Below are 16,958 nucleotides of genomic sequence, written 5' to 3'. Positions count from 1 at the left end.
AGCTTTGGACCGTTCATTGCCCCGCTGATAACAAATCCACCTTTGGTAGCACTGATCAATAAATCCTATTTAAATTTTTTATTGAACACTTTGACTACTATCACATGGTACAATGTACTAACGAGTCTTATCTAAAATCGAACCATCGCTGCCACTACGACAGACAGCAGCAATAGTAGGGATACGGTGGTGGACGTTGCAGCACCGTTATCATCGCCATCGTCACCCGATGGTTTCTCTACGAAGTACTCCCCAATCCCGGCGGCATAGGCCATCAGGTGCGGCAACGTACTCTGTTCGTAGTTTCCGACGAAGATGTGCGACAGGGGTCCTGATGTGTAGACATTGACGTCTTCAGCACCATGAGTTTCCGAACTTAACGGTGCCGTCGCCAGGTAGCGTTGATTCATTCCGGTGAAATCGTATCCGGAAATGTCAACCCGTTCCGCTAGGTTATCCGACTTGTAGGTGTCGGAATAGCCGGGACCATTGGCATAACTCAAAGTGGTGTATGGAAGGCCGTCACGATAACTGATGTCCGCGATGCCAAGGATGTCCTGTCCTCGTTTCTATGAGTAAAATATTTGATAAGGGGTTTTCGATTTTGTTCAAAAACTGACTCACCGTGTACCCATTGTAGGTCATAGTGTGACTATGATCCGAGCTGACCACAATCAAAGTATCTTCATCGCTAGTGAGCTTCCGTGCGCGTTCAATTGCCATAGAAAACTCTGCCGTCTCGTCCAAAGCAATGCGAGCTCTGGTGTCGTGATGCGCCAAATCGATCAACCCGCCCTCCACGAACAGTACATACCCTTCGGCGCTCTTCTGAAGCATCTTAATTGCAACCTCAGTCATCTCCAAAAGGGTTGGTTCCATGCTCGGAGCATTCTGCTGCTGAACTTCCAAATTGTACTTCATGTGACTGGCTTCGAACAGTCCAAGCAGATAGTCGGTGTTCTCCACGTCCACCGTAAGCAATCCAGTTCGGTTCCACACATACGAAGAAGCTCCCATGTCGTCGTGGACTTCTGACCACTCTTGGATCAGGTTCTTTCCATCCGTTCTGTACCCCTTCGATCCCTCCTCGTCGGTCACATCATTTGGGAGGAAGTTTCTTCGTCCACCGCCCAGCACCACTTTGAAGTTCTTCGGTACTTCATTGTACATCAATTGTCTAGCAATATCGATCGTTTTCTCCGGATCGCACTTATCAGCTACTACTTCCGTATCAGTCTCCCATCCACGAGTCGCACTCTTTGCATAGCTTGCCGCTGGTGAAGCATGCGTAATACGAGTATTCGTAACAATTCCCGTAGCCTTTCCGGCATCTTGAGCCCATTTCATCAGTCCGTCGATTTCGGTAATGTTGTTCCTTTCGTAATCACAGGTATATCGGGGAATCGACGGCACCACGTTCAGCATGCCGTAGCTGATCTTGACTCCGGAGAAGTATGCCGTTCCCGTGCAAGCCGAATCGGCCACTTGCCGGTTCACACAGTAAGTCTTCACCTGTCCGAGATGCGGGAATTTTTCAAACGAAAGGAATCCATTTTCGTTACCGAGGTACATTCGAGTGGCTGCCACAGTCTGCGGTGACATTCCATCGCCGATGAAGAATATGATGTTCTTAGCTTTCTTAGTAGACAATTTATGAGAAAGTTTCAACTTTAGAGTCTCCTGAGCTCCGTCGTTCCAATACTTGGAGTGAGTCTCCTCTTCGGTGAAGGCATTTTTCTCCAATTTTCGCTGCAGATGATTCCGGCTGTGATAGTGATCCTTCTCAGGAGCTGGATCACGTTTTTCAACAAGCACCTGTGCCGTCACAATCGCTACAACGCAAAGGAAAGTCAACACCTTGAGCCCCATGTCGCCTCTTGCTAAGACCAAATGCTACTGGTTGCAAAACCATGCTATTAATCGGTTTTGCCCTGCTCGCTAATCTCACCATAAAAGTTATCGATTCCAGACGGAACGACTTTGACCCCGTGTCTTAAGATAACGGTTCAAAACCCAAAAGAAAACAAACAAATATCACTTGCTCCTTTTTATTCATATCTGTCTCAGGAATTCGACAATCACTTTGCACAGCAAAACACATTTTTACAATAATCTAGGATCTTATATTTTAACCCCCCCCCAACCGCGCAGGACACTACCACTTGAGCTGAGCGAACAGGGCTGCAACCGCGCAAACAACCGTCAACTGAATGCACACCATCAGCGAAGATCCGGAACCGTCACCGTCTCCATCGTCCCCACCGTCCCCTTCACCGCCGTTCTCCAGGTACTGACCGATCTTGGCCGCGTAGGAAATCAAATCCGGCAGAACGTTCTGCTCGATGTTCCCCCGGAAGACGTGCGCCAACGGGCCGCTGGCAAAGACGGCCACATCTTCTCCACCGTGGGCTTCCGAGCTCAGCGGAACCGTCGCCAGGTACTGAGTATTGTAGTCTTCATAATTGTACCCGCTGATGTCCTCTCGTTCGGCGTGGTTGGCGTCCTTGTAGGTCCGGTAGTAGCCTGCACCGTTGGCGTAGCTGAGGGTGGTGTACGGGAGCCCATCTTCGTCGCTGACGTCGGCAATGCCGAGGATGTCGCTGCCGCGTTTCTGCAAGAGGGAGGGGAAGGGAAAGAGTTGAAGAAAATGTCAGGAGGTTTGTCCACTCAGAGTAGTGCAGCTCATGAAATGATGTTCAAGTTAAGTAAATTACTCTGTAATTTAGTAATATCTCGTCAAGTCGGATGAAGAAAATTTTAAGGAATGAAAGAGGATTTTAGTGCAATATCGGATTCATTGTGTTGTTGAGTGCCGCATAACTCCAGGCTGGAGAAATTCACAGGATGTAGACGACAATGTTTTACAATAAATCAATGTAGGAACGTAGAATTTTTGATCCCATACATAGTTGAAAAAAAATTACATAGCCGAATTTCTGTAAAATTGTGAATGATTGCCCATAACAAACAGTTATGCAAAGTTTTATGCAAATCGGAAAAGGTCGAGTTAATCCGATTCGTCGTTTGGCGTGAAATTTCTCATTTGGGCTATGTCTGTATGGGGGGTTGGGCTCGGGTACAAATTTTCCAAAAACAAAGGCCAGAAAACTTCAAAGAAGTTGAGCAATTTTGAAATTTGTATGTTGGTTTCAGGAAAATTCCGCGTACCATCAGGAAGTTCTGAGAATTTCATTTAAAATCCAAGAACTTAAAGTATGTTACGAAAACTTCAAAAACGTCCAGAACAACATGGAAGGTTTAAGATCTTTAGTGCCAGTTTAGAGAGCGTAAGGGCAATTCCATAGATTTCTCTTTTTTCCATTGTTATAGAGACTTTCAGCTGTGGGCTGGTTCGTCTCTGAAAACCCCAGAAAGAGGTTTCCCTAGTTAAAAAAGGCTGGGAGTTCCAGAAGGGAACTCCCCAAATTACAGAGTTTGGTGTAGGGGTTCCCGGAAGGGCGTCTCCACAAACAATACAGAGTGGTTCCCATAGATTTCAATTTAAAGATCAAAGAGCTTCAGTGCAGTTCCATTAACTTCAAGAAAATCACAAGAACTTTACTGAAACTATAAAATCTTCAGTTTAGTTTTAACATCTTATGAGAACCTACGTAGCTTCGGGCAGATCTTAGGATACAGGAAAGCTTCATGATTATCAGGTAAATCATATGAACTTCAGGGATGTTCCGAGATCTGCTGGTAAATTTCGATTACTTTAGGGCAGTTCCATTAAATCCAGGGAATGCCGAGATCCTGGAAAAAGTTCCAAACATTAACGATAACTTAAAGAACATCAGGGAAGTTCAGAGGGCAAGAAAAAAAAATACAGGTTCTTCTGGAAACGTCGGAAAGCTTAGGCAATTTTATTAATTTCAGTGATATTCCAGGATCATCATCAGCGATAGCTCCAGCAAAAATAAGTAAACTTCACGGTACTCAATAAAAATGTAGGAACTTAAAGGAATTAAGAGTATTTCGAAGCAGTTTCATGAACAGACTGCGGAATAGTAAGAAAACATCTGTAAAATCTAGGACACTTCAGGGATGTCTCGAGAACTTCTAGGCAGTTCTATCTGCTTCAAGGAACTTCTAAAAATTCTGGGAATTCAGGGATATTCATAGAACTTAAGGTAAATCAAGAAAATTCCAGAGAAGTTCAGAAGGCATGAGAAAACTTCAGAGAAGTTCCAAGAGCCTCAGGGAAGATACCTAGACCACAGATAAACAGGCATAACTCATTGAATATCTCTCACTGTAAAACATCGTCACTAAAACATTACCGCCATCTGTTGAGTACAGTGTGGTGGGTAGTACGCTGAACAGATGGCGGTAATGTGTAAACGTCAAATGCAAGGGAATTGATTATGCGCGCCACAGGTGGCGGTACTACCAACTGCGATACTTTTAAATTGACCGTTATATGCTTGTTCGATGAACAACTTGCAAGAGTTATGTCTGTTTGTCTGTGCCTGGACCTAGAAGAAATTAGCAGGGCAGCGCAGAGATCTTAAGGACCGTCACAATAACTTCAGGAACGTCCAGACCTTCAGGCATGTTTAAAGATCTGTGATGGCTTGATTCGATATGTTCAGGACAGCACCATGTAAGCCAGCAAAATTTTCAGAAGTCCAAAGGCATCATGAACTAGTTTGAAAAATTTAAACTTATTTTAGGAGCTTCTCAGAACTTTAGATATTTTTAGGGAAGTCTGAAGATGTGATCCATTAATTTCAGGGCAGTACCAATAACTTTATGAGAATTGCGAGAACATCAGGGAACCTCAGAGCCGTTCAGTTAACTTTAAGGAAATTACAGCAACTTTACAGAAGTTCAATGAAACTCAGGGAATTGAAAAAAACGTCAGCAAAGTTCCGAGATCTTCAGAGAAGATCAGATAATTTTAAGGAAAATCACAGAACTTCAGAGCAGTTCCATTCATTGAAGCAGGAACATTCAAGAAGTTCAGAGGAATAATGGAATATTCCAAGAATTTCAGAAATGTTCTGTATTCTGAATTTCTGTACATTAGACGAGTCTTCAGGAATGTAAGGGATGAATATCAGGAATTGTTGGAACGTTAGAGCAGTTCCTTGAAAAAAATAGAATTCATAGTGAAAATTCGAGGACTTCTTTAAAATTTAAGGAAGTTCAGGAAAGTATCGTCATTTTGAAAACAGTTCCATAAGATTCAAAGTAGTATTGCAAATATCAGAAACATTGTGGGAGCTTCAGGATAGATCAACGAACTATAGGGCAGTTCAATTATGTTCAGGAAAATTCCGGGACCTTTAAAAAGTTCTGAGAAATTCATGGAAGTCTAGAGACTATAACTGAAGTTCAGAGAACCTAAGGGCAGATCGAATCACATCAGAGAAGCTCCTAAAACTTCAGAAAATGCAAAATTTTTGGGGCGGTTGATAAATCTAGAAGAATTAATCATTTTGTTTTGGCTTTCCAGTCTTACAGTTGTAGTTATAGTAGTACAGTCCAGAGGTTTAGTTCTGTGCTACATAGAGTCAGTTAGTTTTCTTATATAGAAAGACTAGTTTTAGTTTAAGATCGTAAAGATATTTGAGCTGAACGACAGATGGTACAACTTTACATCCTCTGAAGCGTTGCAAGTCCAAAGACTGAAACGTCAGAACATTTTATAAGATCTAAAATGGCCGAATTTTAGCAAAAATGTGAATGATTGTTCATAACAAACAACTATGCAAATTTGCACGCAAATCGGAGAAGGTCGACTCTGATCGATTCATCATCTGCTGAGGAATGCCCAATATGAATCTGATTAGGACCATGAGAAAATTGATTTTAGCCACCTGAACCATGGTCATCGGCAAACGTAGATTGTCGATTCCCTGAATTTTAAAACGAGTAAACTGCTAACCGACATTTGCTTGTCACCGTGGTTCCGGAATATTGGCCATTTTTTCCAGTTGTGCGATACACATTTAACCCGTAGAGTACCAGGACGAGAATTTTGTCTTCAAAATGGTCGTTCTCAGCAATGTTACAACCGATTTTCATAAACCTGGACTTTTCAATTGAAGGGGAATAGTGGATCTAACTTTTGAAGAAGGTTACGCTCCGACGCAAAATAACAATACAGCAAGATAAATCATGCAAGCACGAATGCGTTATGGAAATGCAGACTATTCGAGGTGATTCTTTTGACATGTATAACCACATTGGTATCAGTTCCGGGAGTTCATAGTAATTCGAGGCAGAATAATCATGCTGAATAAAAAAAAACACATACATATTTGCTTCTCTCACAAGTATGGAGGGGTCTACCGGGGCGTAACCTACTTCAAAAGCTAGATTCACTATTCCCCTTAAATAAAGGTCCAGCTTTAAGAAAATCGGTAGTAACATTGCTGAGAACGAGCATTTTGAAAACAAAATTTCTCGTCCTGGTACTTTACGGGTTAAAGTGAGCATAAAAGTCAATTGCGATTTAGCCAAAGCAGTCCTGGGTCTTGAATTTGTTTCTGTGAATTTAATGTTAAATTGAAATTTCATCTGATATCACTTTAAATATTAATTATAAAAGCCTAAACATTCTGTGCATAACACTCCAAACAATTCTTGGAGTTCTGCCAAATTATTTCTTGAAATACCATAAATCCATAATTATTTTTAATATTAGCTTGAAATCTCGTCTTGAAGTACTGTTAAGAACTATCTAGGAGTTCTTCTCTGAATTATTCTGATAGTTGGCTAATAATTCTCCACAGAATTCTTTAGAAACTCATCTCAGAATTTCTTGGTAATTCTCGTGAAACTTTTATCAGAATTTCATGAGAAATTTACCGTCAATATTCGAATCCCTATTAGAATTATTTTTGCAATTGTCTTGCCTTGTCTGTGGACTTCATTTTGGACTATTTTCAAAATACCAATGGAAGCGTTCTCAGAACTATATTGAAACATTCAGTAGAATTCAACAACCTTGAACTTAAGCTTTGAAATTTCTTAAAAACCTTAGCAGTACTCTCTTGAAATTCCACTCTGAAATTATCGAAATACATCGTTAGAAGTGGTCCTGGAATTTACCTCACAATCGTCATGGGGGTTTCCTTAGAACAATTGAAATATTCATTTCTGGACTCAGCTTAAAATTCACCAGGAGCTCTTCATACAATCAATGGAACTCATAACACCCATTTTCCTAGGGCCAGAATCTCATTTAATACCGGAGAAAACGACGTATATTTTATCCCGATTGATCATCAAATTTCGTGGGCTTTCCAGTTTATTTTTTCGGTAATTTAAAACTCCCGGATTTCGTGGTCTTTTGTTTCACCCTATCGAAACCTGTATCTGAACTGTTCAGTATAAGCTACAGGCCACGAATAGTGGATAAAATATTCTTAGAATCGATTCATACGTATAATTTGTATGTGTTTGGATGTGTTACAATATTATTTTATGATTTTGGTCTCCAGAACTAGTAACAGTAGTGCCATTTGATGTGCTAAAGGTTAAACACGAAAACATTCAGACTCATTAAAAACGCTGCCATTAAGGCATTTTTCGAGTAAAATTTATCAACATTTCACTGAATCAAGCTAAGAGTATATAGAATCGCAGTAGGCATTGGTTGTCAAGATAAGTTCATTTGTTTACATCAGAGCTTCACCGGAGCAAGCACGTTGCGATTCCTGGGCAGGAACTTTATACCACGGTTGTCCGGAAGAGTGCCCGGAAAAATGTAAAATCAAAAAGAAGACGAAATTCTCCAAAAAGTTCCTAGTCTGGCAATAAATCAGCAGTTGGGAGCTGAAAAGCGAAACTTTCGTTACTTCTGGGAACATGAACCAGCAAATTTACCAGGAGGAGTGCCTACAGAAGAGACTACTGCCTTTTCTGGAGCAACATGAGGTGGATTGCCTCTTTTGGTCGGACTTGGCAAGCTGTTCCTACTCAAATTCCACCAAACAGTGGTACAGCGAAAATGGCGTCATAGTGGTTCCCTAGGAGATGAATCCGGCAAATGTTCCAGAACTAAGGCCAATTGAAAAATACTGGTCAATTGTGGAGCTTATACTGAAAAAAAGGGTGGAACTGCAATTAACCTGAAGGATTTCAAGCGGAAAGGAAATGTTGGTAGCCAAACAAGTGGAAAAAATGATAGGCCGTGTGCGAATAAAAGTTCGAGCAATGGCCTATGGTACACGCAAACCAAAAATCTATTACAAAGAATGTTAGTTCCATTTCCTATCATCCTCTGTTCATGAACATCGCAGCGAATGTTAGAAGTTGACCTTGCAGGCGATGTAATGGTTTTTTGCCTTTTTTATTTCGTGTTCTGTCTGTGCTTTCACCTACACAAGCAAGCATTTGCCTTGATTTTTATGTATAACATTGTAGAACGACGCACACCCTTGCCTCGAATCTCTCCAGCAGAAAAAGCATACTAAGTCGAGTGTGAGAGGAAATGAGCGCTTCTTGTTTGCTTTTAGGCTATCCTTATTCAGAAGCATGGAGAGAGCAGTGGAGAAAGCACAGGTCTGATAATCGCAACGTTCGTTGTTCGAGTCCAGTCGGTAACCTTTTTCCTATTTTTTTTTCGACATAATTAATTTACCTCACTAATACACTCTACATTTTTCGGTCTCCAATTTTCTTGCATTGGACCGCAGCTAGGTATATCGCATCCTCGGTTCATGCGGTCTCCACTTACATCCTCTGATGATGAATCCCACATAATTGTAAGTGAATCTTACATCCACCGGTTGGGTGTAAGAAGGAAGATTGAAATAATGGTCTTTCAATAAGCATAATACCTACTAATCTGTATAGCTGTTACATTGAACTATGAAAAATAAAACGCATTTTTAAGCACCAACAAGATGTTCGGGTCCAGATTGTTTCGTGTTCATCCTTTATACCAGATCTACCCAACCTTTCAAAACTTGCTTTTTTAAATGGCTGTATCCATTTTCGATTAACATGTTCAAAACCGCCTTTTGTTTCTGTCTCATTCATGCTGTACTGAAATTCATAATGATGAATAAAATTGAACTGGAATTGACATTCAGAGACCACGTCCGGGCCACGGGCCGCTCGTTGGGAAGCGCTGCTTTATACACTTATATTGGTGGAAAACGATGTACAACATTTCAAAGTAAAACATCATTTGAAATCAATGTGAATGTGCTCTTGAGATGTGTGAAAAAACTATGATCAGACGATTGTAATTTTTGAGTAAAGGGGCAACTCATACGATTTGCAAATCGCCAAATATTTAATAGTTTAATTGAAAAAGTAATTAAGGCTTTAGAAGGTTCAGTAATTCCGAACATTTGTGAAATTATCAATTATTTCTGAAGTGTTTCCAACCTTTTACGATGTGCTTCCAAAATGTAATGAAGTGATTTAGTACTTTCTGAAGCGATTTAGAACTTTTCCAAAACGATTTAATTCTTTCCGGAGTGATTCAGAATTTTCAGAAGTGATTACTTATTTTTCTGGAATGATTCAGTACTCCCTAAAGTGATTCTGAAGTTTTCTGAAGTGGTTCTTTCTTATTTCTGATAATTTTTTAACTTGTATGAACTGATTCACTACTTTTCGAACTTATTCTAAAATTTTATAAAATGATCCAATGCTTTCTACCGTGATTCCAAACTTTTCTGAAATGATTCAGTAAATTCTGAAGTAATTCCAAACATTTCCTTCGTTGTTCAGTACTTTCCGAAGTGATTCAAAACAATTCTGAGGTGATGTTGTAGAATATTGCAAAGAAATTAAAATAATTTCTGAAGAGATTCAGTAGTTTCTGAAGCGATTCAGTACGTTCCGAAGTGATTCCCGGATTTTGATGAAGCGATACAATCCTCTTCGAAATGACTCCGAACTTTCGTGAAGTGATTCAGTATTTTCCTAAGTGACTCATACTCTAACTTTGGTGAAGATTTGAAGTCGTTACCTTGAAACGATACCATGATATTGCGGTCTACACGGTTAGAAAAAAGTCCCCAAAATTATGTTATTTTCACTCATCTCGGCACTATAGTGCAGGAACCCAAAAGTAGGTAAAGCGGGTCAAAGTAATTTCCATTGACTTGTGTGCAATTGGTATGGAATTAGTAGAAGTAGATAAATATGATTAAACTCAACGTTGGGTTCCCACACTTGGTGGGTGGGTGGTTTTGTTCCTCCGTTTTTGACAACATTAGAAGGAGAAATGGATACAAACTAGTCAAAAGTAGGTAAAAGTGAACTGGCCGTTGGGTACTTTTTTCTTACCGTGTAGGTGAATCTACTCGAGCAGTGTTGCCATCTACTAGCTGAATTTCAACCATTCACGATAACCCTCGATGGCTCTTGACTCATACTCCAACTTTGCTCAACATTCGATATCGTGATCTTGAAACGATACCGAGATAGCGTGCTTTATTTGGATTTACTCTATCTGATATGGCATAAGCATTTAGAATCTTTGACGGCAACCCTGACTGGCTCTTGCGTCATACTTCAACTTAACTCAACATATTGAGCTTCAATGGATGCTACCCGAGCAGTGTTTCCAGTCATTCATGTCAATCCCGGATGACCCTTGACAAATACTCAAACTTTGCTGATCATTCGGAGTCACTATCTTGATACGAAGCCAAGATGTTGAGCTCTATTTGATTTTACTGGAGCAGTGTTGCCATATCAAATCATAATTCCGAGCCATTTATGTAAAACCTGGATGACTCTCGACTCATTTTCTAACTTTGGTAAATATTTGAAGTCGCGACCTTGAAACGATACAGTCATATCATAGAGGTAACTCTAAGACTAGAAGGTCCCGAAATAACGTGTTCAACTTTTGGGCTCAGCTCTGGTATTCTCTTCGGTCCCAAGCTAATCGATTCACCCCTCGAAACATAGGAAAAACCAATAACCCCTCATTTTATCTGTCAAAGTTCCATAGCTAATCAAAACAAACATTGCGTAGTACTAGAATTTCGACTAGAATGGGATACGTTAATCTTTTGCTTGGGACCAATAGGCTAGTCAAGTAGTGAGCCAATTTAAAATCGTTACTTTCGTATTGATTGTTGGTGATATTGAGTTCTATGTGATTTTACTCGAGCACTGGTGTGCCATCTACTGACTGAATTTCAAATCATTCACGGTAACCCTGACTGGTTTTTGACTCATACTCTAACTTTGCTGATCATTTGAAGTCATTACCTAGAAGCGATCCCGAGATATTGAGTTTTATTCAAGTGGTAGGTCACTCCGCACACCAATCTTGGGTCAACTTTTTCCGCAGTGTTTCGCAGGTGTGCCGATTGTGCTGGCAGTGCCGGTCATAGAGCAAGCTGCGAATATTATGGTATATTTGGCATCCCGAAAATTCTGACAGCTTGAATGTTTTGGTTTGCAATCGCATTGATAATATTGGTCTAGCGACAATCAAGGAGGAATACTGGCGAAATGGGTCGTGAGGACAGGACACAACAAAGAAAAAAGGAAGAATGCAAATTCGGAAAAAGAACATGACATCGAAAAATACTAGCAAAGAGCAACCGCCGTCCATAAGATAATACAAGTCGTATGCATTAGGGTTTTGTAATGTCCTCAAAGGCAGACCAGAGGCCCAGCTTTTCGAGACGTGAAACGGAACGGTCTATCAGCGGCCGGAATAATGTTGGAGACTGAATAAGAGCACGATGAGTATGACTTCTATAGTTTGTTTTGTGGAAGTTGCAGTATTATTTGACTTACGGGTACCATTGAGATCTGATTAACTGCCTCTTACGCTTGAGCTCTCGCTACAGCCTACATTTCTGATATAAATGTGAACCGAGAAGGTAGAGGATGTTCCTTAAATATACACACTAAGATTATTTTACCGAAATCTGTGAAATTTTACCGAAATCTCAACAACTGAATGTTCGGTAAACAGTTCGGTGATTTTTCACAGATTTCCTGTAATTTTTCAACGAATATCTGTGAAAAATTACAGAAAATCTGTGAAAAATCACCGAACTCTTTACCGAACGTTCAGTTGTTGAGATTTCGCTAAAATTTCACAGATTTCGGTAAAATAATCTTAGTGTGTACAGTTCAACAGCACGTATTGTTGTGAACAACTTCAACTACAGCTATTCAGCAGTGCACTCATTTTATTGAATGAACAATCCAATGCCTACGAGACTGTGCCGAAGGTGTGCCAATGGATGTGCCCAAGCTGTGCCAAATCTACTTTCGGCACCCTGTGCTGAGTGACTTAACCCTTGGGTTTATTAGATTCTACCCGAGCAGTGTTGTCAAATAACGGCAGAATTTGTAGCCGTTCATGGTCACCCTGCATGGTCCGAAAGCCGTACTATAAATTTGTAGCAGAGCTGGGACTTCAACTACTTATCCGGATCAGTGCTGCCAAATCTCGACAATACACGGTGATATTGACAATTCTGCTTTGGTCACTCATTTGAGCCAACAGTCATAGTCAAGGCAAACCATGTAAATTGTCAATGACAATGCTGTCAGTGACGAACATGTGTAAATTTTTTATATTAACTAAATTTGTAACGAAGTTTACTGACTTGAGCAACACAATTACATGAATCCGTTAATGTGAACAAGCATCTACCTCCTGAACTACTTGGATAACAATAATGTGACACAGAATGTACGAAATTACACTTTTTGTTACCAGGTGAATCTTTGTCATTGACGAAAAAATGAATGAGATTTTGACGAAGGTTTTTTTGAGGATCAAGTCTGTCAGTGACTATGTGACGAACAGTTTTGTCAATATCGCGCGAAAGTCTGTCAATGACAATGACAAATCTCACACTGATCCGGATACTTCAGTTTTTCGATGAAATTACTTTCGGACAAATAAAACATCGTTGAATTGATATCCAGTATACAGAACATCATGCTTTCTAGTGCCCAATATTGAAATAAAATAAATTGAGAAAACGTTGAAAAGGTTATCAAGCGGATAGTAATCAACTGGATATCCGGATAGTGAAATTTTAAATATATTCTCCCTTTAATTTTTTTAAATTTTTATTGTTCTAAATATTTGTCAAAAAGTTTGTTTTTAGGTGCCCGTGTGGCCTGATGTAGAATGGCAGATCTGTTAATTGTCCAAATTTAATAAAATTGAAAATAAAAAAAATCTGGATAATCTGAGTCCCAGCATTAATTTGCAGAACATTTGAGTGGCAATCTTGAAATAATACCGAGATATTGAGCAATTCAAGAGTGGAAGCTAAAAATGTAGATAATGCGAAGTTTGGTCGTAAAAAAGTGGTCGTAAAATAAATTTCGTAAACAAAATGGTCGAATCTCAATTCTAGATGCTCGAAAAATCTCACACTAGCGAATCAATCTTTCATTTCTCGCCTCTACTTGCATCAGCTTTGTGCAGGAAATATTCAGAATCGTCATAAATCTCCTCCTATCAACTCAGCGCACGCACAGCTAACCACAGCAAAACAAAATCTTTCCTGCATCGCACATAGAGTCGCCCCCCTTGGTAATCAGAATGGTCGTAAAAAGAGGCTGGAGTGTATAAAGCATTAGGGTGATTCAAAAATCGTTTTTTTCCACCAAGCTTAATCGATTTCAATTCAGGTCCTGATAATTCTCCCAAATTTTAGCTCATTTGAATGCGAACTCATACTGCACTGTCCCTTGAAGTTTATGTGGAAGTTGCTATGGAAAAAGATAATTTTTTTTTCGAATCGTTCTAGCCATCCACCGTAATGATATGCGGTTAAATTTCTCGCGTGTTTTTTCAAATAGACCAATGTAGCATATCCACCATTTTGAGAAAATCGAAGTTGAAGTTCGACATATTATTATTTTAACTATTTAAAAACAATACATTTTGCAATACTATTTTTGATGTAGTCAGTGTATAATAACGTTGAAAATTTAGAAGAAACGGTAAAATCATCATTTTACTTTGAATTTCAGAAAATACCACATAGGACGTTTTGACAAGTCAAGTTGTACATCGGACATGTTACATTGGACGATTTTTCTCAATGACATAATCAATGAGTGTTACATTGGACGTTTTGTCCGAGGGGGACGACTCTATCTACGCTACAGTAAAGATTGTGTTGTACTGTGACTAGCTGCTCGCACGCTGAGTAGATAGAAAGAAGATTGATGACGATTCTGAAGATTTACTGCAAAAATATGATGCGCGATGCATGTAGATGCGAGAAATGCAAGAAGATTTTCGAAGATTAATTCGCTAGTGTGAGATTTTTTGAGCATCTTATATTGAGATTTAGATGTGTCGCCGCCCTCGGTTTTGTCTACATGATACTAGATTCCCTTTCACAGATTTCAGAGTATAGTACCTAACTTTAGATTGGCCCCGACTTTGGAAAATGAGCACCAATCATGTTAGGCAGTCCGAATGACCGAAGTAACAATCATGTACCCATCATTTCAAACTGTACATTGGACAATTTTTGATCAATGATTATCTTAAATAAATGAAAGTAAATTTGGATGGATGTTTTTGTATCACATACAATGATAGAAGAGCAATAGTTTGTATCGCTTAACTCGATTTGTTTACATTTGTTACATTGGTCTATTTGAAAAGTGACGCGAGATTTTCTATACGTACTATGTGAAATTTTCCCAGCTACAACTTTGCTCAAGACCAAATTTCAATTGAACACTAGTATAGTTAGTTATTAATTGATTACAAAGATGATATTCTTCTGGCATGCTTTATCAACTGCGCAGCAGGCAACAAGGTGCTTGGGCTGTGTTCCGTTTGAAGAATTTGCACTTAAATTTGACCGATGGAAAATTTTCAAATAAACCTGCAAAAACCAAACTTATATCTGACAGACCAGGAATCAATTTTGACAAACACCTTCTCGATCAACAACCGAGGGATTTTCGAATATTATAATCTATTTTCGAAGTGTCAAATATAAGTGAAAATTCGTCAAATCAAACACAGCTTTGGTGCGAAGAATTGGACAAAAATCCAGGCTACTATGGCTGTGAACCATTTGATGGATTTTTAAACTTTTGGTTAAAATTTTACAGATGGAAAGTTATCGATTAACCCTGCTATCCGAGCGTGGTTATTTCTGACAGACAAGAAGTTTAATCTTGACAACCGTGGCTGAGTTCTTCTCGAAAACCGGTCGATCGACAGCACAGGGATTTTCGAACATACAGAATAACTTTCGAAGTGTCACTTTTAACCACGGGTTAAATTGAACTCGGCAAATGGTTCACAGCCTAAGTACAAGATACAGTGTTGCGCAGAATCAGAAAGTTATCGGCTTCGTAATGAATTAATAACTTATAACCTTGAAGTTTAGTATAAAAGTTGAAGCTGATAAAAATTTCACATAACAAAGGATAGCAAGCTAACCGTAAATCATCGAATGATGAAAACAAAAAGTTCACTTTTCCCGTAGTAAAGTCCATATAAATTTCAAAGGGCCAGGGTGCAGAATGAGCTCATATCCAAATAAGCTCAAATTTTGAGAGAATGATCAGGACCTGATTTTGAATCGATTGGTAGATCAAAATCGATATTCAGAACCACCCTAAAATAGCATGTATCCCCACGATGGTGATTGTTCCCCTTTTCCCCAAATCAAACTCACCGTGTAACCATTGTAGGTCATCGTGTGCCCATGATCCGACGACACCACAATCAGCGTGTCCTCCACGTTGGTCATCTTGTGCGCCAGCTCAATCGCCCGGGAAAACTCGACCGTTTCCTCCAGTGCCAACCGGGGTTGCGTTCCGTGATGGGCCATATCAATTTTTCCTCCCTCAACAAACAGGAAGAATCCGTTCGCGCTGTTGCTCAAGACCTTCAGTGCCACTTCCACCATTTCGGACAGCTTTGGTTTGACTGCTCCCAGCTTTAGGTCATCAATTTCCAAATTGTACAGGCAGTGACCGCTCTGGAACAAACCCAACACGTTCTCGGTGTTTTCGACATCGATCGATTGGAGACCCGCCTTGTTCCACACATACTCGGAATTGCCGGGATGAGCCTCCTTCCATTCGTTGATCAGATTTCTTCCATCCGTGCGAGAACCAGCCACGTTCTCGTCGTCCATCTGCGTCGAAGGGACGAAATGCGCACGACCTCCACCCAAAATCACCTTGAAGTTCTTTCCGACTTCTCCGTGAATCAGCTGGTGGGCGATGTCGGGGTACTCGTTTACATCGCAACCGGCTTTCTTTACGAAGGAATCGTCTTCCCAGTCCCGATCCGCAACACTGGCGTACGTTCCCGCTGGAGTGGCGTGGGTAATTCGGGTGTTCGTCACTAATCCGGTAGCCATACCGGCTTCCTGAGCCCACTTGAGCAGTCCAAGGAATTCGGCTTCAGTGCGATTGTATTCACAATTGTAGCGCGGAACATGGGGACCCACATTGATCATGCCGTAGTTATTCTTCACTCCGGACATGAATGCAGTAGCCGTACAAGCCGAATCCGGTACCTGTCGGTTAACGCAGTAGGTTTTGGCCGTGGCCAGGTACGGGAACTGCTCGAACGAAAGCATTCGGTTTTCATTGCCCATGTACATACGGGTGGCAGCAATCGTCTGCGCGGACATGCCGTCACCGATGAAGTAGACCACGTTCTTGGCTTTCGTAACGGTTGGAACTTCGTTGAGTTTGGCTTTCAGGATATCTTGGGCCTTCTGCTGCCAGAACTCGGAAGTAGTTTCAATGGGGTCGTAGCCCACGGCTTGACGGCCGCTCTGCAGCTGTGATCGCTTGTGCTGATGATCACTGTCATAGGTGCGGTGCACTTCGTTGGCCAAGCTGACAGCGACCAGCATGGCTGCGAGAGGAACGATGAATGTCTTCATTTTGACGTTTTCACTCACAAATCAGACTCCCAACAAGACTCCAAACTAGAGAGATGGGTCCAACAGTCGGAGCCGTACTAACCGGACTCTTTATGAGGGTAAGGTCTTTTATCA

The 16,958-nt window shown here is 40.5% G+C and overlaps 3 protein-coding genes across 3 annotated transcripts in view; 1 reads left to right on the top strand and 2 right to left on the bottom strand.

Annotated features, from left to right (window-relative positions):
* The window catches only part of LOC135704716 (GTP-binding protein Di-Ras1), a 457,174-nt gene that overhangs the window by 246,961 nt on the left and 193,255 nt on the right, over nt 1-16,958 (top strand). The gene's annotated exons all lie outside the window — the stretch shown is intronic.
* Nucleotides 67-1,907, bottom strand: LOC135704683 (alkaline phosphatase-like). Its single transcript, XM_065226159.1, has 2 exons — nt 625-1,907; nt 67-569 (listed from the first exon to the last, which is right to left on the bottom strand). Exons 1-2 carry the CDS (start codon nt 1,867-1,869, stop codon nt 132-134), a joined length of 1,683 nt encoding a protein of 560 aa, XP_065082231.1. The 5' UTR covers nt 1,870-1,907; the 3' UTR covers nt 67-131.
* LOC135704702 (membrane-bound alkaline phosphatase-like) lies at nt 2,028-16,891 on the bottom strand. The gene is made up of 2 exons (XM_065226184.1): nt 15,618-16,891; nt 2,028-2,611 (listed from the first exon to the last, which is right to left on the bottom strand). Exons 1-2 carry the CDS (start codon nt 16,842-16,844, stop codon nt 2,156-2,158), a joined length of 1,683 nt encoding a protein of 560 aa, XP_065082256.1. The 5' UTR covers nt 16,845-16,891; the 3' UTR covers nt 2,028-2,155.

This window comes from Ochlerotatus camptorhynchus, unplaced genomic scaffold (assembly GCF_037179485.1).
Source record: "Ochlerotatus camptorhynchus isolate MF236.1 unplaced genomic scaffold, CSIRO-AGI_Acam_v1.1 ptg000246l, whole genome shotgun sequence".
In the NCBI taxonomy this organism is placed as follows: domain Eukaryota; kingdom Metazoa; phylum Arthropoda; class Insecta; order Diptera; family Culicidae; genus Ochlerotatus; species Ochlerotatus camptorhynchus.
The sequence above is the reverse complement of the archived record's forward strand: the minus strand, read 5'-3'. Positions and strand labels throughout refer to the sequence as shown.